The sequence below is a fragment of the Manis javanica genome, chromosome 4 (assembly GCF_040802235.1).
Source record: "Manis javanica isolate MJ-LG chromosome 4, MJ_LKY, whole genome shotgun sequence".
NCBI lineage: Eukaryota > Metazoa > Chordata > Mammalia > Pholidota > Manidae > Manis > Manis javanica.
Window position 1 is genome coordinate 57,315,230 of NC_133159.1, and position 26,303 is coordinate 57,341,532.

Consider the following 26,303-nt stretch of genomic DNA (forward strand, 5'->3'; position numbering starts at 1 on the left):
TGCTGATATTAAAGTGACTTCCAGGCCTCTGTATAATTCAGAGCTCTCTTGTCTTATCTAAGTCCAGAAGTTTGTGAGCAGTTTGTGTTGCCGTTACCTTCAGTTTTTCTTTTAACTTTCTTAAAAATCCCATTTCTTTCTGGTTTGGAATAAGGACACCTCTGCATCTCCCTTCCCTTCTAGGGCCAGCTCTTCTTCCTCTCAAGCTTAAACAATTATTAGTCATATTTTATAGGTGGAGCGATTGGATCTTAGGCATGTTAATTATCACACAGCTAGTAAGTGCCAAAACTGGAATATGCACCTAAGTTTAACTCCAGAAACTATCGTATTCCTACTGTTCCATCATGTATAAACTACACACTATGTTCTGTCCTTGCTTTAGCTCTCCAGGATTCACTTTTCTGCTTGACCCTTAAATCTTTTAAAATATCATATATACAGAGAAATGCATGTAACATGCATGGACAACTTAAGAATTTTAAATTAATATTCATGCCTAAAATATCTGAGTTGCTGAATTGCACAGTCCTACCCAGCTCTGCTCATCACTAGTTTAGTACCTTCTTCCAGGTGGCAGTCTTCCCCAGTCCTCATTGCTTAGGTCCATCTTCAAGGTGACCATTTCTCAAGTCCTACAACAATGGAATAATGTGTATGACTTTAGTACAAGAGCACACAAGAACAACAAGTAGCTAGAAAATCTTACTAAATGTTACACTTTCCATTAATATCTTAGATTGTGATTATACCATGTCATAACAAAAACTGAATTTGCACTCCAAATTTTATTTACATACCTGAAATTAATGCATGTTATTGACTAATTATTTTGTCATAATGTAAAAATAAGATTAAAGGGAGATCAGATTCACAGCCTGAATGTTCTTGGACTTAAAAATATTGAAACCAGGCTCATGCATTTTAGACAGCTTTTCTATTCAAGATAATAATAGGAATTCAGACAAAGAACTTACCAAAAAATATGACTTAAGCTCTTCTCTGGAAGGTCCAAAGGTTTAAGCCAGCTTTCTTAGTTATCTCTGCAGCTAGATTCTCCCAAGATTCTACTTTGGATACAATTTCAGAAAAGACCCAGTATCACATATTTTCCTGGCACTTGTGGCTTAGTAAATCAATCATTTGTGTTAGGGCTTGAATGTCCACTGGACTTCTTTTACCATGCAAATTTCTCTGAGGGATAACTCCAGTCAAACCATAAGATCCTTTAATATAAAACTGATTTTCAGATCATTGACCTCAATAATTGGAAGGAATTAAACATCAAGAGATCTTTGAATGCTGAGGAATAGAAGGAAGGGTAGGAAATAGATACATAAGTGAGGGGTTTAAGAAACACATTTCACATGCTACATGTTTTTGCTAAGGATTGTTTCTGTTATATGGTGACAAACTCCTAAAAATAAAATTTCAGTACTTCCTGCACCCTTCCTCTCATTTCAGTAGTAAGCAGTTTGCGAATTCATTCCTTTATGCTAGCTTTTCCTTTTCCCCTTGGCAGAGGGCAGGGCCTCCGTCCTCATACCTGTCCCTGAAACACTTTGCACAGAGTTTTAATGCAGTACTTACAGCCAGAACAGTATTTCATCCTGTCACTTGCACATCTATTTCCTCCCTATTGGGTTGTGAGTTGCTTAAGGGCAGGCAAACTCATCTTATTTATCTGTCTATCACTAACGTTAGTCACAATATTTGATATATGGTCATCACTCTAATAAAAGTCTACCAAAGAAAAGGAATGAATTGTAACAGATACAACTTGATTCATGCCATGATATTCATTGGAGTTTAAAGACATCTGGTAAATAACTTAACATATTCCAGAACAATTTTGCAACCAATTTAGACATTGACAAGATGTCAGGCAGTTAGAGATCAAGCATCAACTTTATTACTTTTAAAAGCTAGTTTGGGGCACAGCTGAGATATTTGTCAACAATGGACTATTTCATACTAAATCCAGATTTGTGCATACTTCCCCATTCAACCACAGCAATAACAAAAACCACAGACCTCCTCATGTGGACAGTTCCTCCTACAAAATTTGTAGTATTGAGGAGCAGATCAATGTAGCAGATATTTCCTGAAGCAGTCCATCTCAAAGAAAGATGCAGGAAGGGACTGGGCTACAAATGTCTAGTTATCCTTCAAATTTTATGAATTAGCTAAAACACTCTACTTCCTAACAAGAGTTAGGAGTGAGATAAGAGACCAAGAGCGTTGGGGGAATTTCTTCACAGAGAAACTAAATGAGTGGATATAAAGCATCTCCATTAACAAGGTTCCCTAGAAATTTTATCTCTTAAGCTACTGGGCTTAAACATTAGTTAATAGAGAACCAGAAGGCAATTTGTTAGGGCAGTCTCCCCAATATCAACTGTTACTCTTTCATGGGGTTTTCAGGGATTATTGGGGGCAAAGAGAAGGAACAGTAGATTTAACTCCAAGAACACTCTAAACCAGTCATGACACTTCATGTTCTACTTGTTCTCCCAAATAATGTCCTCAATGACTATCAAAGTTTCTGCAATATGGTTAAATTACAATCATTTATTCAACAAATATTGACTCTCTCTATATGCCTCTCTCCATTTTTTGGGTGTTTGAAATATATCATGAGCACATATTTAAAATCTGAGAAGACACAAAACATTCCCATTCTCAACAGCTATACTCTAGTTGGGAAAAGCAGATATTAAACAAAATAAATCGGTCATAATTCATTAGAAGAGGATTCATATTGTGGAAATTCAGAGCAGAGTTATGGAGGTTTAGGAGTAGAGAGAGATTTGAGGGCAATTGCAAGTAGGGTGAATAGAATAGGCCTCGTACAAAGGATGACACGTAAGCAAGGAGGTAAATGAGTTAGCCACATCAGTCTACTAATTGGCTAGGATCCATGACTTAAAATTCAACTGGGAGAAATCTCACATCTAGGGATTAATTTTGGAATGATGCATTTATGACATGTCACCTGTGTATTTAATCTCCTCTCTCAGAGAGGGACTATTGAGACACTTTTGCCTTTTGTCAAAGTTCAGAAACTTGCAACAGTGAACACCCTAGTTATCAGAGCATGTTTGTAGTGCCTTCTTTCTTACGAAATATTTTCAAACCTTTAATTTTTTTTTCCCCTTGAGCAATAGACTGAATGTGAGTCTGTCCAATGGCCTGGTTTCTACAAAGTCTGGAGGAGGTGTGTTTGGTCCTGAAGCCTCAGTGTCCACTGCCATGGACATTATGATGGGATTGCTTAAGCCCATACAGCTGCTGTCGTTCTTACTATTCTCATCTGGAGAGCTCACCTCAGGAAGTTGCTGACCAAAAGCAGCTGTTGTTATTTTCAGAAATGTGTGCTTCTGGGGACTTAATGAAGATAAATGTCTGCTCTTTCAAGAAACTTGCTTTTCTCAACATTGGACTGTTTCAGACAGCAGACAGACCTTGAGTAGAATTTCTTTTTACTGTATCTTTTTTACAGAAATGAAAATAGGCATATAGTGTTTTGTCTCCCTCTATTGTTCTGCTGCTTTTAAGGAAAGGTTGCCAGATAAAATACAACACCTGATTAAATTTGAATTCAGGTAAGCAACAAGTAACTTTTTAGTAGATATATGTCCCAGACAATATTTAGGGCACATTTATATGAAAAATTATGTGTTACTTATCCGAAACTCAAATTTAACTGGTGTCTCTATCAGGATTCTCCAGAAAAATAGAAGCAATAGGATATATATCATCCATCTATCTACTGTTAAAAAACAAAATTTAAATGAGTAAATTTGAAGATCAAATTGACTTTATTAATCAATGCATGAATTGGGCAGCATCCCATGTAGCAAGTAGAGAGATGCTCCAAGGAATTGTACAAAATGGAAGGTTCTTAATAGGAAGGAGGGTAGGGCAAGAAGAAAGGATTATTACTTCCTGTTTTGGTGGGGAAGGGAAAAGGCAGGTTTTTTTTATCATGCAGATTACCTCACTAGTGCTAATCAGGAAATTTTAGATTGTCTTGCAAAAGACTACACTCCTGGCAAAAATTTAAAATGTAATTAAGTCTTGGCTTGCTGCTATGGCAAGGAAATGACTCCATTTGGGGCTTGTTGATTCTTTTTTTTAAATTACCTATATAAATATAGATTTATCTATATTTATTAAATAATTAGCTCACATGCTTATGGATGTTGGCAAGTCCAAAAAACTAAAAGATAGGTTGGCAGGCTAGAGACCTGAGATGTAGCTGATGTTGCACTTGAAGTCTGAAGGCCATCTGCTAGGAGGGTTCCTTCTTTCTTGGAGCAGTCAGTCTTTTTTCTATGAATACCTTCAGCTGATTGGCTGAGGCCCACTCATATTAAGGAAGTCAATCTGCTTTACTCAATGTCCACCAATTCAGTTAATCTCATCCAAAAAGCATCCTTACGGAAACATTTCAAAGTAATGTTTGACCACAGTCTAGGCACTGTGACCTAGTCAAGTTGACAGAAAATTACCCATCAGTGCCATTTATTTGTATTTGCTTAATCTGACAAGCCTATTTCAGAGGGTCTGACTGAGTTCCCAAGAGGTTAAGTTCCTCACTTAGTTGATCTATTTCTTCCTCTTATTATTCTATATGCCTTTTCCTGTACTATGTCTCCTTTAATATGGCTTGTCTTTGTTAGATCTTCCTTTCAAATGCAAATTCTATAAATTTCTGTGTTGCTCCAGGAGGAGGGGGTTCCCAACCCTGGGCAAGTTCCCTGTGAATATTTGAGGCTGAATAAAGGCAAAAGCAAGAAGCTGAGGAGGTTAAAAGGGGGACCATGTTTATTCCCTCACAAGTAGGTCTCAGTCCCTCCTTGCTCTGGCGCTGCTTCCTCCCGCTGCCCAGCGTGGGACTAATCCATTCCTAGCACCCGGGGTCCATGGCTTCACCCTGCCAGCTGCCATTCTCTCATAGTCCTCCCCTCAGGCTTCCCTTCTCCTCTCTCCAAGCTGTTTGCTCCCACGCTCTCACCGCTCTCTCCCCACCCTCACAGCTCGCTGCCTCTCTGCCCCTAGCACCAGGAGGACTCTGTGGGCAGGCCTCTGGTGACTGGAAAATACATGACCAATTATGTGTCAGGAACTGAAGAGATGAGGGAATGCATGTTTCCTCTCCACACCTCCCCTGGGCTGGTACTCCCGTGACTGGCCAGCTGCTCTCTCCCTGGTAAACATTCTACAGGTGTGCAAACAGGCTCATATATATATATACACACACAATAAGCACTACTAAGTCCAGGCGGAATCCTGGTCAGAAATTTCCATTTTTCTCCACATTCTGGAATGTTCCCTAAGAGGAAGGCAATACCTCTACCCTCACCTCTAATAATCTTATCATTTTGAAACTCACCTAAGAATGCTCTAAGTATTTTTTGTCAGTTTTCTGCCTTTTTACCCTTCAATATGTTCAGATTTTCAGGACACTTGCTGTAGTGTCTCCATTCTTTGATTTGTAGCTTACAGTTGCTGTCACTCTAGACTCTTCATATGCAGGTTTAAAAGGCCATATCCCACCAGCTTCCTTGGTCCTGCTCCCTCTCAGATTCTTGTTCTATACTGCTCTCTGAAATTCCATCTCTCTGCTTTGATTTGATTTCTTTAGGCTCCAGTCACAATTATTTGATTTAATACAGCTGAAGTATCTCCCATTTTTCTACTTTCCTCTATAGGATTAGTCAGAATTTGGTCTATCCATTTCCTTTTAATACTTGTTTCTCTTAACCTTCAAGATACTATTTTCTATTGCATTTCTTTCTAATCTATCCCATAAAATCTCAATATTTCTCCAAAGGAAATCTCCTTTCCTCCAAAGTAATCAGCTAGTTTTCTTTTATTTTGTTTTTATTTTTCTACTGCTTCTATTCAGATAATAAAACTGAAGGATGCCTCTTTTCATGCCACTACAATTCCTTCTGGATACAGAACAAAAACTCAATTCTTAAAGGACAAGTCCTCCTCCAAGTACAGGCTTTGTTATTCCTGCTCATAGCCTTTAGGTATGCAGTAATTTCAGTGACTTATTATCTTTTTTTTCACTCCCTCCTAGAGAGAGCAGATTCTTTCACTGTAAGGGATCCCTGTTACTTTTCATTTATTTATTAATCGAATTTACCACTGTTCTTGTGGGTACATCCATAATGAGAGTTCTCTGAATTATAAGGCCATGGAGAGTGCTTGTGTGATTATCCAGCCCAAGGCTCAAGGTCATACAGCAGTAACTCAGACATGATGGCCAGCATCTGCTAAGGTCAGCAGGGCCAATACAGGTTGTTAAGAGTCCCTTCTCCACAAAAACAACCACTTCTTGGGAAAAAAAACTAATGTAAACTACACTAAACCAAGTCAAATCCTGCATGGTCCACTTGCTAAAGCTGAAAGGCCATAGTCCTGTACCCTGGTCTCATCAAAAACTTCTCTAGGTGTGTTGATTCACCAAAATCTACTTTTTGCCTACTTATGTTTATGCTTATTTATTACAAAATTGACATTGCAAGAGTGACCTGAGGGCATGGCTACAGTGATCTTGAATTCACATTTTTAGCCTCCTCCAATAGGGCCTACAACTGAGGCTTTGGAGTAAAAACCAAATGTCCCCAGGCGGGCTCCAGAAGGAAGAGAGGAGAAAGGTCTAAGCTATACATCTGTGCTCAACTCCACAAAACCTACTACTCTTTCCACATCATGGAAAAGAGAAAATGGGGCAAGAGCCCTGAAAGTTTAGAGGAAATACCTCCTCATGAAATTCTGAAAAGTGAACAACAAGTCTGTCCTCTCCCATCACACTCCTATGGCACTTACAACTGTGAACCAGCTCTGGCAGAAGTTCTCACTCAGTCTGCCATGATGTGACTATGCATCAGTACCTAGAAAGCTTGTTCCAGACCCAGAACCAATCCAGACAGCTTCTCCTGACAACACTTGCAAGTCCTTGAAGCACTACACCTCCGTGAAGATTGTTCTATTCTAGTTTAATTTAGATTTTAATCCCCAGTACTTTCTTATGCTGATACCACCTCTCTGGTACCTGATAAAATTGACCCCCTGCCAAAATGCTTTATCCAGAATGACCTCCAAATATGTGCCAGAAAGTAAAGGCTATATTCAAAGCTGTCATTAACTAAATCAACAAGAAGCTTCTCATATTTGAGACTCCTATCTGCCTCACCTTTCATTTCTGCTCCCAGGAACATACAAAAAAGTGCACAAAATTTCTAGTACCCTCTCTTACCCCTATTACCAAATTTATTACATTCTACTTCTGTTCTAGACATCCCTATATAATTAAGATGTTGAACAACCATATTTCATGCAACTATGTTTTTATCTTCCTCTGTCATTTTAAAGGGGGATAACCTTCCCCTGTACCTGAGGTTATTGACAAACTCTTAGGGAATAGACAGCTCTGTGATTGCTTTAAGTCACAAAATAATTTTGTCATTAGACCAAGTCAGTCCAAATTATTGATCAATGCTTTAATCTTCATTCAAATTTAAGACTTTGCTTCCCTCCCCTCTTCCACTCCACTGTCTGTAGTTGCTTGATTGAGTTTAGGGCAAGGTGTGGCCAGAGCCTTTTCACTCCCATACCCTTTACCTTCTCTCTGACTTTCTAGCAATTGTTTCAGAGCACCCCACAAGATTGAAGAAGCTGGAGAAGCTTTAAGTACAGGGGAGTTCTTGCTTGGCTAGAGGACTTTACTCTTTACTTCTTTCTGGCCTCTGCAGATACACCTCTTTTTTGAATGCCTTCCCAATACCTTCTGCAGCTCTTAGGAATCCTGCGTTTCCCTGCAGCTTCTTGCTTGGGGGCCTCACCTGTCCCTGTAGGCAGCTATATTGGACAGGACCAAAGATAACCCACATGAATTCTCATCTTTGTGTACACTACTTCTAAATGCCAGGAACACTCACATATCCTTTGCTCTAACAAACTTGGGCATAGAGACAGACCCCGATGCAGCCAGATAGCCCCTCATAACCTGTTGCGTACATGCACACGCTGTGTTTGCTCTCTAAGTATGAGTTAAGTACCAGTCTCTGTCTTTGCAACTGCAGGAAATATATTTCAGGCATCCTGAAGGGTTTCATGCTTCTCTCACTCAGCCTGAAGTGATAGAGAAGTAGCATCAGGGATTCTTTACCCTTGGGAGGGAAGGGTACTCATACTATGGCAATAGCTGCTCCAAAGAAATCCCTCCACAAATTCTCCTTCTCTTTCAGCATTTTGATTCCTTTCAAATTGTTGATCTGACTGGGGGATCTGAAAATTGCAGAACCTGAATTAATTAGCAAACAACAGGTAGGAGTATTTCAGAACACAGATCTTGGAGCCAAGCTGCCTGTGTTTGAATGACAACTTTACTACTTACTAGGTGTGTGACACAGGTAAATTACTTAATCTCTCTGTGCCTCAGTTTACTAATTGAAGACAATAGTGAGGATTACATTAGTTAATATTTGCATAGCTCATATAACAATTCTTGGCATGTAATAAACACTACATGATTATTTACTATTATTCCTTTGTAAATTCTGCATACATCAATCTGGCTTTGGAATATTACATCTGTCATATATTGCTGCCTCTACTGAAGTCTGTATTTGAACATCCTGTTATACTTGTGGGTACACCCAGTTCTTTTGCTGGTCTAATAGAAATCCACATTACCTGGTGCCTTCATATAATGGCCCCACAATGTTGGATGGAAAACCAGAGTAAACCAGTGAGGCCATGAGAAATTTTTACCCACTGTGAGGCTGGTTATGCTACTTCATAGAACAACAGTGCTACCCAACTTCCTCAATCAAGCCAACAGGAAAGACAGGAGCAAAAGAAGAAGAATGGGACAGGGACCTAGAAAATGACTAGAGAACTCAGCAGAGGACTTCATTTCTAATCTCTCTCAAGTGCCATCAATTAATGCACTCAGTTCCACAGATTGGAAATCACTATTTCCTCACTTCAAGTTTTATTTCTCAGCAGGGAGATAATTTAACCAGTGCAATTTGAGTCAGTTCTCTGTGCCCCAGGTCCAGGGTCATATTGAATGTGTAGTAGGGCCATTCCCAGAAAGAAGGAATCCTGGATGGCCAAATAACTTTCCAGCATGTGTCCACTGTATTGTCCACATGTATGACCCTCCCATGCCTCACTGTGACTACCTTTCTCTCATTAACCTCTGGTATCCTTGACTTCTGACACACTGCAGCCCCAGTTGCCAAACCACAAGTGATTTGCATTAGGTTCATTTTTTTTTTGAGAGGGCATCTCTCATATTTATTGATCAAATGGTTGTTAACAACAATAAAATTCTGTGTAGGGGCCTCAATGCTCAATGCACAATCATTAATCCATTTCAAGCCTAATTCTCATCAGTCTCCAATCTTCTAAAGCATAACAAACAAGTTCTTACATGGTGAACGAATTCTTACATAGTGAATAAGTTCTTACATGGTGAACAGTACAAGGGCATTCATCACAGAAACTTTTGGTTTTGATCACGCATTATGAACTATAAACAATCAGGTCAAATATGAATATTCGTTTGATTTTTATACTTGATTTATATGTGGATCCCACATTTCTCCCTTTATTATTATTATTATTTTTATTTTTAATAAAATGCTGAAGTGGTAGGTAGATGCAAGATAAAGGTAGAAAACATAGTTTAGTGTTGTAAGAGAGCAAATGTAGATGATCAGGTGTGTGCCTGTAGACTATGTGTTAATCCAAGCTAGACAAGGGCATTAAAACATCCATGGAAGCAGAAGATTTCTCTCAAAACAGGCGGGGTGAGGTTCTAAGCCTCACCACTGTTGATCCCCAATTTCTCACCTGGTGGCCCCCCTGCGACTGTGCCTGTCTTAGGTTGTTCCTCCCTTGAGGAATCTTACCCGTCTCTGGCTAACCAGTCATCTTCTGGGGCCATACAGGGAAATGTAAAGTTGGTAAGTGAGAGAGAAGCCATATTGTTTGAAAAGGTTAGCTTTTTACTTCTTTGCAGATTTATGCCCTGTGGCTTCTATGCCCAGCACTTGTCTCTAGGTATCTTTACCAGCATTAGGTTCATTTTTTAAAAAAAATTATACTAGAAAAAACTGTACTTGTGGCCTTTTAATTGTGGGTGAAAGATATAGACCAAGCTTCAAGAAACTTCCTCTCTAAATTGTCAAATCAGATGTCACATACAAAGGAACTAAGAAGTATATTAAAGGAACAACATACCAGTTTAGAAAACCAATGCATTTCAAATGTTTTAGGCTCATTGGAATAAAGTTAGTGTAAGATACCTCCAAGAAGAAGAAATAGTGTTAATATTTGTTGTGCTCTGAATTTTGTTTTGCTAGACGCTTTGCTCTGCGGAGACAGGGACTGTGCCTCTGCTACACCTATATCACCAACACTGATCCCAGTGCCTGGCACATGGTGATGTTTAGCAAATACTTGCTCATTGAATGAATGATTAATGAGTAGCAGAAGACATCTTCATTAAAAAACTACATGCACTTCAATTTTTGTTTTATTGCCCATACCAAATGAAAAGGAAAATCATTAAGTTAAAGCCAGTGGTGTATTTATGAATTCATGTTCCTTGGAGTTTACTGATGAACCCAGTAACAACTAAAACTGATCCACATGAGGCTGTTTATATATGCAGAATAATAAGTGTTTCTGTGAAACAAAAGTCCTCTGGAATATATTCTAGCCCCTTTGGAAGATTCTCTAGTTTTCTTAAAGAAAACTGTTTAATCAGAGGATACTATATTAGAAAGAGTTGACTTAATTTATTTTCAAATTAGTACATAGAAGATATTTGTACTCAATGATTTTTAAATAATGTGCCTGATATTGTATAGCCCAAAGGAAAGGTTGGATTTTCTTTGTTTTAAAAGTTGTTTGAATTGATGGTGTGACCATATGGTATAAAGTGCAAAAAATCCTTGCATCAGTAATTTCTAAATTCTGTTGTTAAGTTCATTTGCATTTTTTTATAACAGATGTCCACAAACCAGGCACTATGTTGTTTTAGTCAGTGTGAGTTTGAACATCCTGTTATCAAGACCAAAACTAAATACTTCCATTTTAATTTTAAAGGCAGAAATACATGTGAACTGTTGTGCCATTTGTCTGCATGACTGAAGAGTGACTAATGTTATCCATCTTCTCAGGGGTCATCATACACCATGTTTAATACAGAACATATTTTCACCTTTGATATTGGATATGTCACATGTCTCTCAGTTTATTATCAGGCAAAACAGAACACATCATAAAAGTGTATCTGTTTTTACTCTCTTTTGGAACCAAGCACTGCAGATGACAGTAAACATGACAGCTTTTGTGATCAGCAACATTGTTGCTGGCATCCCATTGTTAATCATAGTTTGGCCGGACAGTATTACCAGGAATTCACAGTGGAACAATCATTCTTATGTCATCAGCCACAAAATAATTTTAAGCTTTTTCTAAGGCTTTTTTGTTTTTGAGACTTTTTTGCCCTTCAGCCAAACTCTTTACTAACTTGCTGTAAAATTAATTGTGTGTGTGGGAGGATAAAAGGGAAAAGAGACTATTAAAGGCTCACTCTTTAATTCTTGACTTGATGACTATTTTTGCCAACTTATAAGAACCACAATATATCACGAAGGGTACAAGCAAAACTGAGTGTGCTGAAAAGGTGAACTTAAAAAATAAAAAGAATGCAAAAGTAATTTTTATCAAATATGTAATTATAGCACCTAGGAAAGTTATTATTGAGATGAATATTTCTGATGATATGTGAAATGTTGACAGTATTCTAGAAATAATATAATAAGCATTTAATAGCCATAATGATTCTTTGTGTTTAAAAAAAATCAATGGCAGTCAGGAAAGGGTGAGCAGTTTTATGACTAGCACATTATCCAGACATATTTTCCTCTCCTAGGATCAATTGCAATGTTTATTATATAGACATAATTTATATTTCTGGTGTTACGTACTATCTGCACCATCATTAAGCAAAGTTCATGAGGCGGCCCATTCCCTGGGTTGCTGATCCATCTGCACAGACTCCAGCCTTCAATAACTTAATGCTTTTTTGGTTCTTATGAGACTCTAGAAGAGTCTGAAAAAAAAAACAAAACTTTCAGATGTATCTTACCTCAGATTCAAAAACCATATTTCACTTTTACCTTGTCCTAATGTATTTCATCTTGAAAAATCTCATGAAAATGAGTTTCTCATGGCATAATTTTTAAAAATTTTAAGTGGTTAAAGAATAGATTATTTACTTTATCTAATTATTTAATGCTTCAAGACAAACACAAATCTTGTTTTACTCTGTTTCCGAAGTTGGTGCTCTATTTTTATATTTCATTGTCAAATCTAAGTGTTTTAGATAGAGTTTTAGGGAGATTATGAGAAGTGGAATTTTTAGATGGGACTATTAGAATCGACAATTATTTTTTAATCTTAAATTGCACTTGTTAGCTTATTTGTCCAAGGATGACATAACTTTAGAGTCTTTTATGATATCTCACTAGTTACATATGTATTCTAAGAATAAACTTAAATCTTTGATATATAGGAATCCTTCAAGAGATTACACTGTACTTCAAATACCCAAAATAGAGTAAATATGTGTTTGTTTGTGTGCATATATGGCATGTATATAATGCAAATGTTAAGATATATCAACTTTATTTTGAGCTTTGTCCTTAAACTAAAACAAAAATACTTCATAATAAAAGGTTATTAACATTAAAGTATAATTAGGTAGATAGATATGGATAAACATGCATTTTATTTCATCACTATTATTTTATCAAAATGTCTTGCATTTCTTTTCTAGACTTGAAAAAGTAGAGTAATTGGTTAGTGTTCTTGTTTTCAGGTATTCTGGATTACAAGATACATAAATCAACAAATTAAAGACTTCAAAAATTTTGTTTGAGAACTGATGTGCTTTCTTGGAACAGATTTAAAAAATCTGTGGCCTATAATTTCCCTTGTTCCTCTCTTCCAGAAAGCACAAAGATACAACAATGCTAGGTCACAGTAAACATACTAGTTTTACAATAAGGTCTTTTCTTTTCTCCCTTTTTTTACTTAAAGCTAGTTCTACTTGTCTTGTATTATAAGTCTCCTCAAATTCTTTTATGATGGAGATAAATAAAATGACAATAAAATAAAATTCTTATTTTTTGGTGCACTTCATTCATCAGTTCAGTGAGAAACTGCTATGTGCACAGCTTTCTTATTAGTACTTTATGTAGAATAAATCATTTCTCTTCTTAAGGAATAATCTGTACAATTGGAGAAGCAAAAAAAAATTCGGGAACAAAAATTAGCCAGAGAATAATTTTCTTCCAATATACAAGCATCTCTAATAGCTAAAGATTTATTTACAGTTGATAATTTAGAGCATTTTATAACTAAACATACATTAACATTTTAAAAGCAATTAAAAAGAACGATGTCCATTATATGGAGCATTTGAGAGACAATTTATGAATTAAAGAATTACCTAATTTTTGCTTCGGACAACTTTAATTTCTCTGAGCCTTCATCTCTTCATCTATGAAATAGGAAATACATTACTACTTCATGGTGATTTTGATTATTGTGAGATTTTAATGTTATAGGATGGCTTTTGTGCACAGTGAAGATTATTTGTATTTGCAAACTAATTTTCATTTATAAAAGTTAAGTTTTTTTAACTTGAACTTAATTTTTCAGTATTTTTAAAGGTAAACATACAAATCTTACTCTCTTTGTAACTAGTACATTTTAATAATTACTTTAAAACTTTATTATTTAAAAATTTTGTTATTTTTAAAAATATTTTCACTTTATTCATAAATCTAATACATTTTATCTCCTTTATTAGGTATTTCAAGTCCTGATGTAAAAAGCAAAACTGTCCCAAAGACTTGAACCACTCTTGCAAATCTAATCAATTAAATACATAAATTTAGTAAATTTCAAGTTTTCTAATGCATCACAAAAGTATTGTTAACCAAGTAAAATTCTCCTACATGTTTTAAGTAAGCATCTGTAGGGGTGGAAAACTTTTCCCTTCTTCCTTTCTAGGTTCTTTGGCTGGACTAATAATTAAATTGACATAAAACAGATTAACAGGAGAAAAACAAATTTAATTTCATAAGTACAGGAGTCCCATAAAAATAAGAGACTCAAACAAGTGACCAAACAAGGAAGCCTTTATACCTTTTAGACAAAGAACAAATAAATTTGTGAAGAACTGACAGACAGATTTGGGCTTCATGTAGTAAACCAATGAAGAAGCAGCAAGGTCTGTTTACATAGACTTTACAACCCTAAATTCCCTGTCTTTGGTGTTGAGAATGCATTCTACCCTCCTGGTACAGAGAAGGTAACTTTCACATAGGAGGTTAATTCTCTGCTCTCAGGGGGACAAAGAAGGGTCAGATGTCCTTGTACTGACTGTTTCTAAAGTAATTTGAATTCAAAATAATCAAATACACGTTGGTGGAATATGTGGGGGCAGCACATTATGCTCCCCTTCACAATACAACTCAGTAATTCAGTTCTCATTTCATTTGGAATCACATAGCCTTGTACCCTAATGTGTCAAAACTGTTTGAATATTATAAACACATTTAATACCATTTATAAAGTGGTTTTCTTCAAGATCTTGATTTTCAATTTGCAAACTTTCGCAGAATTAGAAAGACACTTTTATCTGCTTCTTCTTACACCATTACAATAATAAACAACCCACAAACATTAGTGTTTACAGCAACAAAGATTTAGTTTTCACTGTCATTTACATGCTGGCTACATATTAGCTAGGGCTCTGTTCCACTTTCTCTTTGCTCCAGAATCTAAGCAGAAAATGGAAACCATAGCGTGAGTTTGTCACAGAGGGCAAAGAACACTAGTAGAAGTACAGGCTGGCCTTAAAGCCTCCCCTTGGCTTGCAGTCCATTAGCTACTGCGAGTCACATGCCCAAGGCTGACATCCCTGGAGCAGGAGGTATGATCCTCCCGTAGGAAAAAACACTCATAAGGAGGATCCTGATAGTAGGGAAGGGCTTCAAATATTTTTGATCAGTTAAGACATTCTACCACATCTTTATTCAAAATATATATATACATATATATGGCCATATTATTACCTTTTTATTTCTTATATGAATTTTCAACCTAGTACTCAGGCTATAGCTCTCCACTTTCAGCAATGTTGTTACTACTGCATGACTGAATGCTGAATTCTATTCGTGTTTTTGTCAGCTGATAAGCCTGTCCTAATGCTTAAAAGATATAATGCAAATGGCAGTACCTACACAACTTTAGCAAATCTAAATAGAAATACATCATTTTGTTCTTCTCCAAATTCTCTGTTCTCCACCCTTTCTGGTTCCATTTTGCTTGTATAGTTGCATGGATTTTGTTCAGGCCAAAATCACTCGCGTAACATCAATACAAGGAATTTTGCTGTTCTACTGTTGCAGGCCTCAGAAACAGTCTTGCATTCACCATTACTCACACCCACCCATCTGACTGCTCCAGAAATTATATGTACATTCATTTAACCTTTTACATTCACCTTTTTGAAGGCTAGATCATACTGTTTTCTCACATTAAACTAATCATTGACAATAAGCAACTTGCAAGTCATTTTTGATATATGTTTGTAAGCAACATTTCATTCATTCTATACCATATCTGTGCACTATTGTTTTTTAAGATGCAAGACTAATTTAACTAACCAGATTATAAGAGGAATTGAAAGTCAGGCAGAGGAATTTTGATTTAATGATATAGGAAATAGGAAATAACTGAGTTTTCTGAGGCAGGAAATAGGAAAACAGCATGGTGTCATTATCATAGTGTGGTAAAGAGTATGGGGTTTTCTGTCAAACCATCCTGGATTGGAATACCACCAGTATGGTCTTAGTATCCCCATCCAGTAATGAAAATCATACTCCCTACCTCTTAAGGGTATCATTCAATAACTGACTAAACAAATGTCAGGTTCCTTCTGTGTACTAGGCATTATTGAACAAAGCATACTAAGTTCTTGACCTCATTATGCTCACAGTTTAGGGATAAATACAGAAAATATGCAAGGAAAGAAGCAAATTGATAGTGAACAATTGTGATAAGGGTTCAGAAGGAAAGGAACAAGTGATACAGAAGTAGGGTATGTGTCTTTAAATGGTGAGGAAAGGCTCTCTAAAATGGAGACATTAATGAGAAATAATAAATGAGAAAAAGTTTCTGTGTCTGTTGAGGGCCCTCCCACATTCTCTTGACCCTTAACATGCTACTATGTGCCCATGGAATCTGAGGGCAAACACTGTTGATTTTCTGGAGAAGATTCTTTCAGCCTGTGTTCAGTGCAGCTTGGAAGTACAGAGAAGTTAATGCCTCCAGGAATAGCCTTCAACCATTGACAGATGGGAATGGGATAATAAATAGCCCACCTTCCTCAACCCTCTGATGGCTCACGCTGAGGTATATTTCCCACAGATAGGGCATTCATTTCCCAAAGGGGAAATCACCACATTACATACCTATTACTGGCTTCCTTCAGTTCCTGATCTCACCTCTTTATTTATTCTTCTACTAGAATTTCCTAAGATTGCCTCCCAAGCAAAATATTTATTTTCAATTTTTGTCATAGGCACAGTCTTCTGTAGGGGGAACCAACCTGAGAGAAAGATGATCTCTAATCAACTAGGAAAGTATATGGCATAAAATAAGCACTCAGTAAATGTTCTTCTTTTCCTTGCCCTTTCTCCCCCAAGTCAAACCTGCATGTGAAATGTTTTAGGAAGTCATCTCTACATCACATCATAGTCTTGGAGGTAACTAAAGTTAGTGTCCTACAGACCAGTGAAGAAGCATATTGTTACTGTAGAACTGACAAAAAGCAATGAAGACCCAGATAGGCCAAGATGTGATGGTAGTGAAATTTAGTTACAATGGCCCGTTTATATTCTTTTGTATCTTTCACTGTACATTACTTATTCTGGTGGACCATGTAGTTTCATGGAGTGGTATAAGACAGTAGGGGTTCCAGGAATATACCCCTGGGTAAGAGAAATTACATACACTATTGGGCAAATAAAAGTAGAGAGATCAGAACTGTTCTCTGAAATTGGTTAGGGCTTCCTAGGCTTCCTGCTCTTAGCTGTTGTGCCTGGTCTACCAGCTATCAGTACCAGGGGAAATGTGGAGGGGCCTCTGCTCTCCATCAGAACTCTCAAATCCAATATATATATATGAATATATACTCTTTATATTCTCTCTCTACATATATGAATATATAACTCTCAAAACCAATGCATATATATATGAATATATACATATGATGCATAAAGTCTAAGTTAAAAACTTTCATGTTCTTGCTATGTAAGTGCATTTTCAAGTCAAGTATTCCTTGTCCTTTCTTCCAACTCATTGGTCACCTCTGCACTAGCCTTAAACAGGTAATCTGAAGATTCTATTGGCTCTTGGAAATTTTAAAAATTAATTTCCTACCAGAGCGAAAAGGTCTTATGTGTCACCTCCTTATCTCTCCAGTCTGTTCTTGAGTTACTCAATTTCATGCTTATTAGGCTCAAGCACAATGGCCATTATTTAGCTCCTCAGAGTATTCCGTATACTTCCGTGTGTTTTTGAATGTTGATCTTTCTCCCTGGAATTTCATTACTGGCTGCTTAGAAAGATAGCTCTCTTTTATGCCTTAGTTGTCTGGTTAAATGTTACCTGTTAAGTGAGGTTTTCTCTGACCACCTTCCCTAAGAAGAGTATCCATTCGCTATTGCTACAATAATGCTGAATAACAAACAACATCAAAATCTCAGTGGCATACAATAAAGAACATTTATTTAATCCAAATGTCTGGGAGTAGGTTAGGGGTCTGTCAAGCCAGGTTGAGCCCTCCACTCAGGGGTTCTGCTGATCTCATTTGGGCTTGTTCATGTCTGGAGGTCAGTTAGAGGTCAGCTAATCTAGGGTGACTCTGCTGTACTACTCTGCTCTGTATGCTGATTTTCGTCCTAGGATCAGTGGGCTAATCTGGACATGTTCATTTCATAGCTCTTATACATGGCAGAGGTGTAACAGTATGAACGGAAACACACAAGGCCTATTAAGTGAGAACTGGTCCACCATTACTTCCACCTATTCAGTTGACAAGAGAAAGTTAACAGAGCTCAACTCAGCATTAGTGATATACTCCTCCCTTGGATATATGAGGGGTGGGAAAGGGATATTTCTGAGTCATGATACAACCTGCTATAAAAAGGTCTCCTTTGTTATTCTAGCTCAGTGTACTCATTTTGTTCCCTTCCAAGCAATTGTGTTTTTTGTATTCAATTGTCTCGTGTTTGTCTTGCCCATGAAACTTTATATTAAACAAGCAAAAAAGAATAGCATATACTGTGATAACAGATTAAACCATAAATATCAGCGGTTTAGTACAATAAAAGTTTTTTTCTCCCTCTTGCTATAGTTCAGTGCAGATTGAGAAGCCCTCCTACTGTGTAGCTGTGTTAACTTGTCCGTGCCCCCTAACCCGGGAAAGGAGAACCAAAAGATCAAATGAGATGGTTTTTCCCAAGGCCAGGCCTAGCAGGGACTTCAGTTACCTTTATTCACCATTGTCCAAAAGACAGTCACCTGGCCCCATTCTGGCTGCAGTAGGAGGTGATGGACACAGAAACCCAGTCTTTTTTTGTGTTTCCAGGAGAAGCAAATGGTGTGGTGAACACACAGCTTTGTTTCTACCTAGATTGTGAGGTCTTTGGTGGCAACACTTAGTCTGGTATGGTACATGGCAAGAAAAAAAAGCTCTTCAGTTCCTCAGTGAATGAATAAACTATTCCAGCAATGAATTGACCCCAAGGTCAGTTTTTTCACCTATGGGAAGAGAATAATGATACATACCTAACAGAACCATTTTAAGATTAAAGAGGTAATGTCCATGATAGGAAGTTGATTTACAGGAAAGATGGACTTCCTGAGGGTCTCTCTTGGTTGATGACTTCTGTTTCAAAAATGCATAGGAAATATTGTTGCATATGACTTACTGTCTGTGATAATAAGGAAAAATTGTTGATGTATGTAAATATGTGTGTGGATACATGAACCCAGACTTTAAGTTTCATTTAAGATCATGACTGAGATAATATGATCTAACACAATGTGAAGGCAGGAGACTGATAGCAGAGGGAGGCAAAAGGGTGCCCCCCCCATCTAGTCCAGTCTTGGGTCCATCTGCAAGGCCGCCTTCCCTCGCCAGCACCACCCAAGCCAAGCAGCTCTATGGGCATCTCCTCTCCCTCCCTGTAGAATTGAAGGGACTTGGAAAGGGGCATAAATGTAAAAGGAATAATGAAAGCCTTATAGTGATTCACAAGGCTCTGACATTTTTTTTCTTTTTACTGGCCTTGAAGTAAGACATACACATAGAAGAAACTTAAGGAGTCTTGGTTTTGTTGATTGAAATTCTTTAAAAATTTAATGAAACATAAAATGCTTGGGGCATCCAAGGTGCTGAGTGATCACTGAGTCAGAAGTCTGCCATGAACCCTTACCCTGCAGAAGGCCCCTCCTCCAGGCTCCTACAAACAGTGTGCACACTTGCGTCACACCATATTTCAGATTAAATTTAAGTCTACTTTGGATGTCTGCCCCTTAACGATAAACTCTTCTAGGGAAATGTATTCATAACTTGTCCCAGAGCCCACACGGGCTGGATACTCAGAAGGCTTCAGTCTCATATTAGGAATTCTGTTTTGCCCTTCTAGTTTCTGAAAGTCCTTGATATCTGGACTTTAAAATTCTGCCGTTGTATTCAAATGCTGTATAGTGCTACCTCTAAGATGTCTTTTGCTGCACACAGATCTTATAAATACAGTGTTGAGTGTATGATGTCTCGCTTTCTGGACTCTAATTCTTTTAGGTTGATACCTGTTAGATGCGATAACAAACCCTAATGAATTTTCTGAAGATACTGGTGACCTTCAAAGTATAGTATATTCTCACTGTCTATACGGCTGTGGTGAAATTCCTCCTGAAATAATGAACAGACTGTGGCTACTTAAAATGTCTTGCAAGTTTGTTATTTAACCTAAATATGTTCTCTACCATAATCCTTGCTTGAGTTAGTATTATCAAATTTCTGTGATACGCAATGCTACTACCTCATTAGCTCTGAGAACATTATTAACATTAAATTGTCAAAGACTATTAGTAGTCACATCACAAAACACTGAGAGAACATTAACCATGAGACAGTTAAAGTTCTTACCCAATTCAATGTGTATTTCAAAGCATTCTTGACATTTCAAACCCCCTGCAAATTTATTTTAATACAGTAGTAATTGGAAACCTAAATCTAAAACTTTAGTGTTATCAGAGTGCCCATTTTGCCCTCTGGATTTGAAAGGTTAGTTTTGATGAACATTAAAGCACTTTCATTAGGCAATCTCATTAAAATAAAATGAAATGTGAAGCTGAGAGTTGTAGTGATTGGCATCCAAATCTAGCCTATTTACGGGTCAGCCATAGCTCAAGCGCTGTACCAATAATACTTGTTATGTATTTCAGTGTCTGCAGAGTGACAAACCCTGAAAAGAAGCATAACTGAACAAGGCTTTGCTACCACGACACCATGTTTTAAGTAGGAGTTTACACCTAATGACTTTCCATGCGTACTTTCTACTTCCAAGTAGCAGGTCAGAGGCAGGTCATACTGGGATTAAACAGCTCCAGTTTGGGCCATGCAGGAAGGAAGGGGCTAGTGCTCATTGGCATCCACCTAATGCAGTGAATGGGTTGTGTGTGTGTGTGTGTGTGTGTGTGTGTGTGTGTGTGTGTGTGTGTGTGTGTGTGTGATCATTTACACACAATTAAAGCTCTGAGTGAAGAGGTTATATTTTAATGTTGACTAAAAAACTGGAAATCTGAAATACCACAAAAGGTATGTAGCCCCAAAACAAGGAATTTTAAAAGGCTTTTGAACAATGCTTCCATATATAAGCTCTCCCACTAAGTCTTTTAAAATGGACTTTACCCTGGAGGGTCAGGTACTTAGCCAAGCAAACACTGGACCTATCAGGATATTGATGGCACTGATAACAAACAAACTAACCTTGAAAATTTATTTTTCTTGTAAGTATCTAGTTTTAAGTTATTTAGTAAAAGAGAACTGTCAAGCTGGTATGCTGGTCTCTATTCTACCAAAGGTTCTTTTTTTTTTCTCATTCGAGATTGGCCTTAAAAGTGTGACGTCACATGTAACAAACTTGGTATTAGGTCTTTTGTAAAAGAAAAATGAAATACTGTGTTGAAAAGAATGTGTTTTCCTAATATTATCTCCCTTTTCTGAAGAGTATGTATATAACACTAGCCATGGCAAGGTCCAATTCCTGTAACTATAGTAAAATAATAACTATTATTATAGTAATATTATATCGTGTAGTATCATATAGTATAATAATATAATAGTAATTAATTATGTTTAATTCAGACATATGTTCCTTGCATTACATTGAATGATAAATCTGCCTGAAAGTACAGAGGTGATTTTTATTTTCAAAAAACTGGCAAGAAGATAACACTTTAAAGTATATATCACTTTCTTGGGTACTTGAATAATATATTTTAGGCTTCTAATTTTACTTGTTAAAATAAGACAATAATAACAAATACCTTTCTTTAAAGGAGAGTGCTTCACTGTTAAGAGCTTACTTTATCATTTTTTTAAAAAGCTATGAGACAATTAAGGTTAATTACTATTGCCATTTTACAGATAAAGAAACTAAAACAGATGATTCCATTTTCTAATCTGTGGACCTAGACTGTATTAAGTTGTGTTTATTCAGACTGTATTTTTGTATTTCTACAAAATTCAAGATAATATATTGAGGACTATAAGCATTTTGAAATATACCACTGTAATTAATGTTGGTATGTAAATCACTTTTAATTTTAGTATAAAAGTTAAGACAAAAGAACAATCATAACTACAAAATATGTTAATTTCTATTCATTTTAATAATGCATTTATAATCAGAAAATTACTTCAGCCTAAACACATGGCTTGCTAAGCTTTATCTATCCTAAGACTGTGCATTTTTACAAGTAAGGAATGACTTAATCAAGTAAACATAATTGCGAGCATTTTAATTGCTATTTATATATTTTCACTATAGTTTTTATTTTCCAAAATATTCTCTGGAGTCCAAATTTTAAGAAGAGATTTTTTTTAGTATCTAAGCCTTACTGTGTACAATTGACTTTATTAAGCAGATCTTAAATATTTTCTTGGTCCTTTTACTCCTCTTTTTAAATTTTTGATTAGAAAATTGAACTAAATAATAACAACAAAACCTCCCTTTATGACTCTTAAAAGCAAGCCCTATCTGACTCTGTGCATGGACTATCAACTTCTCTGTTCCGCTGATAAATGGAGGTTCCCTTCAGTCCTGACTTATACATTTAATAATTATATAGAGATTCTTGGGTTTTATAAATGTAAAAGATTTACATTAAGTATTCAAACAAATAATTTCAAGGAATAATTGTCTTCTTTATTTCCTGTATCAACCTTCCTTTATTTCCTGTGATCATTTTATAGATCACAACTACAATACTAAAAAAATGTGTTTATTGCATTATTCTAATGCAGTCACTTTTCTAAAATACATTTAATTATTACAAGTACATGTGAGTATTTTAGACTCCATTATTATAATAATAATATATTGAACACATCAAGCTATGAATATTGGCACATCTAATGAGTGCCAGTGTAAAAGCACTTTGTTTTAATAATCACTGAGAATTACCAACTCAGAGTTTAAGGTGTAATAGTAAGAACATAAAACTTTATTCATTCCAAATAATTAGAGCTAAAGGTAATTCTGACCCATAAGAATCTAAATTAGGAAACATTTTAAAAGAAATTGTTTCATAATATTCAAAATTTTGGGAAAATAACATTTCACAGTTACTAGTTACTGGAAATAAAACAAGAAGGAAAATCACTATACAAAGAATTTTCCTTGCAGGTATGGAAGTGTTGCTTTAAGAAGGAATATTGAATAATACTTTCATCCTTTGGTTCCACAATGAATTTATATATTCACAGCTCAGATATTTAAAGTGGTAGTATTTGTAAAACTACTCTGATGGGCTATATAACCTGATGATTAGAAAAGCAACTGATTAAGCTCTTCACATTCCATTCTTGATTATTATGTTCATTTAGATGCATTTGTCAATTTATAAGTACAGTTAATTAAAATTTTTAAATTTTCTTTTTTTTTAAAGGAGCCCGCTACATGAAAAAAATGCAAGTCAAAGTGGTCACAACCTAGAAGTCTGCAGAGACAGGAATAACTAGCAAGTAGATACTATATTATTTTACTATGCTTAAATATATAGAATTCAGTAGTGTTCTGGGAATTTTCCTTTATATGACCAAGTAGTCTTGTAACTTTAGATTCATTCTTAATAGTATTTATGTTAACTATATTACATCACAAAAATAGTTAGAAAAAAAATGATAACTATGGATTTCAGGAAAAAAAAATTCTAACAATAATGAAATGATTATTTAGTCAGAAACATGAGTTTAAATATTGTTATCCTCTCTCAGGCCTTATTTTTAGGGCCCTAATTTCAACAATATTGCTGCATAATTAATTCCTGCATAAAAAGAGTGAGAATATTTAGCCACTATGGAAATGTATTAATTCCTCTCAGAAACCATTAATAGAAATTATAATCATGCTTTTAAGAAATACAGTGAAATTATATTTACTTTTGAAGGTTACATTTCAAAATTTCAAGGTAATATCAAATGAAATCCAGACACAAAGCTGTAACTCTCCATATATCAGTACTCACTGACATTTTCAAGAAATGGAATAGGAAGTTCAGTGATAAAAACATGCCATATTTGGATGAATGGATTAAAAAAGGACTTAAGAATGTGAGATGGGTAAATAAGATTATTTGAAAGGCAAGAAGAATCTTTGAAAATCTCATTGTTCCATATTAAAGTGGCTGGAGCTGATTCTTTTTCTCAAATGTATCTTGAAGATCGTAATAGAACCACAAAATGTTAAAGGTAAAAAAAAAAAGGATTTTAGAAAGCATTTACATTAAATCTTTCCTTGGTATGGATTAAGGATTTAAGTTTGCAATTAGAAACTGATTTTATAGTTAAAATTACATACATATGTATTTATATACACACACACACATAAATATATTTTTATACATACACAAATAATAGACATCTTTTTAAAGATAAAACAATACAGTTAATTCTTAATTTACCAGATGGTTTTTAATGGTAATGGTGCTTACAATTTACAAAGAGAAATATCTAAGAAATGATGGCAGTATCCACAAGTTATTTTAGTAATTATAAATAAATATTTTTCTATTTAAAATCTTAGAGTATTAGAAATTCTATAATTATAAAAAATGTTTAAAATTGTGTTTCAATTGCTTAACAATAGAGATTCCTAATAAATTATATAAGCCAACAGAAGTTTTTTCCCATTCAATCTTTTAAGGCTTCACAAATGAAACTCATCAATGATAAGCACCTCACATATAAACTCTGTCCAATATTTATGCAATTGGAACCATATATTTTGTTGAGAAGAATGCTAACCAATGACTCAACAGAGATGAAAAACATCATTATAATGTAAATGATTAGCTCTTAATGTATTTGGTTTATAAACTTAGACTTTTATCTTGGGTTGTCATACAGTGATACGAGCTTATACTGAGGCAGTGCAAAGGAAAGCACCTGAAAAATTCAAAGACTTTTAAAATAATTCAGTTGAGCTGTCTTTGTATTAATGGAGAGAACATTGTGAAAACGTGTCTAGAAATACCTTGGTTAATAGACATCAATTTTTAGCTCAGAAGAAAATGAAGATCATAGTTTAAAAGGAATTAAAGAATTTAAAACAAAAGTTAATAAAAAAGGAAAAACTCCTGGTGGACTGTTAGGGGAGAATCTCGTGGTGGGAGTCCAGGAAATTGATGCTTGCAGTAATCCAGGTGGGAAATTTTAGGAGTCAAACTAAAGTGGTGGCAGGAGCACTAAAGAGTGGGACTTTCGTTTGAAACAAATACCTTCTTCACTGGATTCTACAGGAACTTGGTTTGGACTGCCAGTGATACTGTTATTTGAGATCTAGAACATTAAAAGAAGAGCAGTTACCTTTCAGTAGAGGGTGTTAAAATGGTAACGAGTTTGGAGTGTGAAATTCAGGTGCCTCTAGTGTAGCAAAATGGAGACATCGCACAGTTGGTGGGAACTTAAGTTCTAGGATTGGAAGACACATAGGCTGGATATATTTGAGTAGAGATAGTAGTTGAAGCCACCAGAGTTTAATCCGACAGAAAACATGTACAGAGGAAAGGGGAACATTACACAAGTACAAGTCTCAAGACCATCAATATTCAATTAGTGAAATTCTGTTTAGAGGAAGAGGAATCAGCCACCAAATTTGAGCAATAGTTGGAAGTACTAGGAAAACTGGCTTCCTGTATTTCTGTTTTGTTTTTTTAATTTTTAAAGAAACCAAAGAGAGAGATATTCATAGAGTTTAACAGTGTTAAATGCTGCTGAAAATCCTAAAGGATGACTGAGGGAGAAAAAGCTTTTGGAGACATCACAGTTATTGAGTCTTTGGAAACACTAATGGAGATAATCCAATTCTGGAGGCTACATAGATTTATGAATCCTTTCAGTATACTGTCTTTATTATTTACCTTATATCCTTCCTATATCAATTGCAATAATAGAATCATGTTTTTCAGATTTATCTTTAGGTAGTTTTATTTTTTTGACTCATACTAACTTATTCTCACAATTTCATTCAGTTATAAACACCCTAAATTTTCCCATAATTGGAATAGCTAATTCAATTTATTGTACCTTGGTTAAAGAAATCTTTATTATTGGACAATCCCACTAAGTATTATTTCATTTAGTAATCTCATAAATGGTTTCTCACAGTAGGCTAATAAATATTCCATTTGCCTCTGTGTTGGGAAAAACCCAGTCTTCCTGTGTTCTTTTTTACTCTCACATTTCCTAACACACAACACTTCTGACACTAGATGTTTGGGAGTTTTTCCCCACAGCAAGACTTTTCTGTTACATCAGCTGGACATCCTACAATTTAACTCAATTCTGATACTCGCTACCTGGAGATAGCATTAGTTCCCACAGTTCAAGG

General features: G+C 35.8%; 1 protein-coding gene across 6 annotated transcripts in view; it reads left to right on the forward strand.

Annotated features, from left to right (window-relative positions):
- Nucleotides 1-26,303, forward strand: part of LRRC7 (leucine rich repeat containing 7) — a 488,385-nt gene that overhangs the window by 118,704 nt on the left and 343,378 nt on the right. Inside the window, exon 3 of one of the 6 annotated variants that reach the window (XM_073234116.1) lies at nt 23,362-23,437. The exons of the other annotated variants lie outside the window; for them this stretch is intronic. Coding sequence (XP_073090217.1) covers nt 23,437 — 1 coding nt within the window. The 5' untranslated portion in view covers nt 23,362-23,436. The remainder of the gene's footprint in view (nt 1-23,361; nt 23,438-26,303) is intronic. 6 annotated transcript variants of the gene reach the window in all.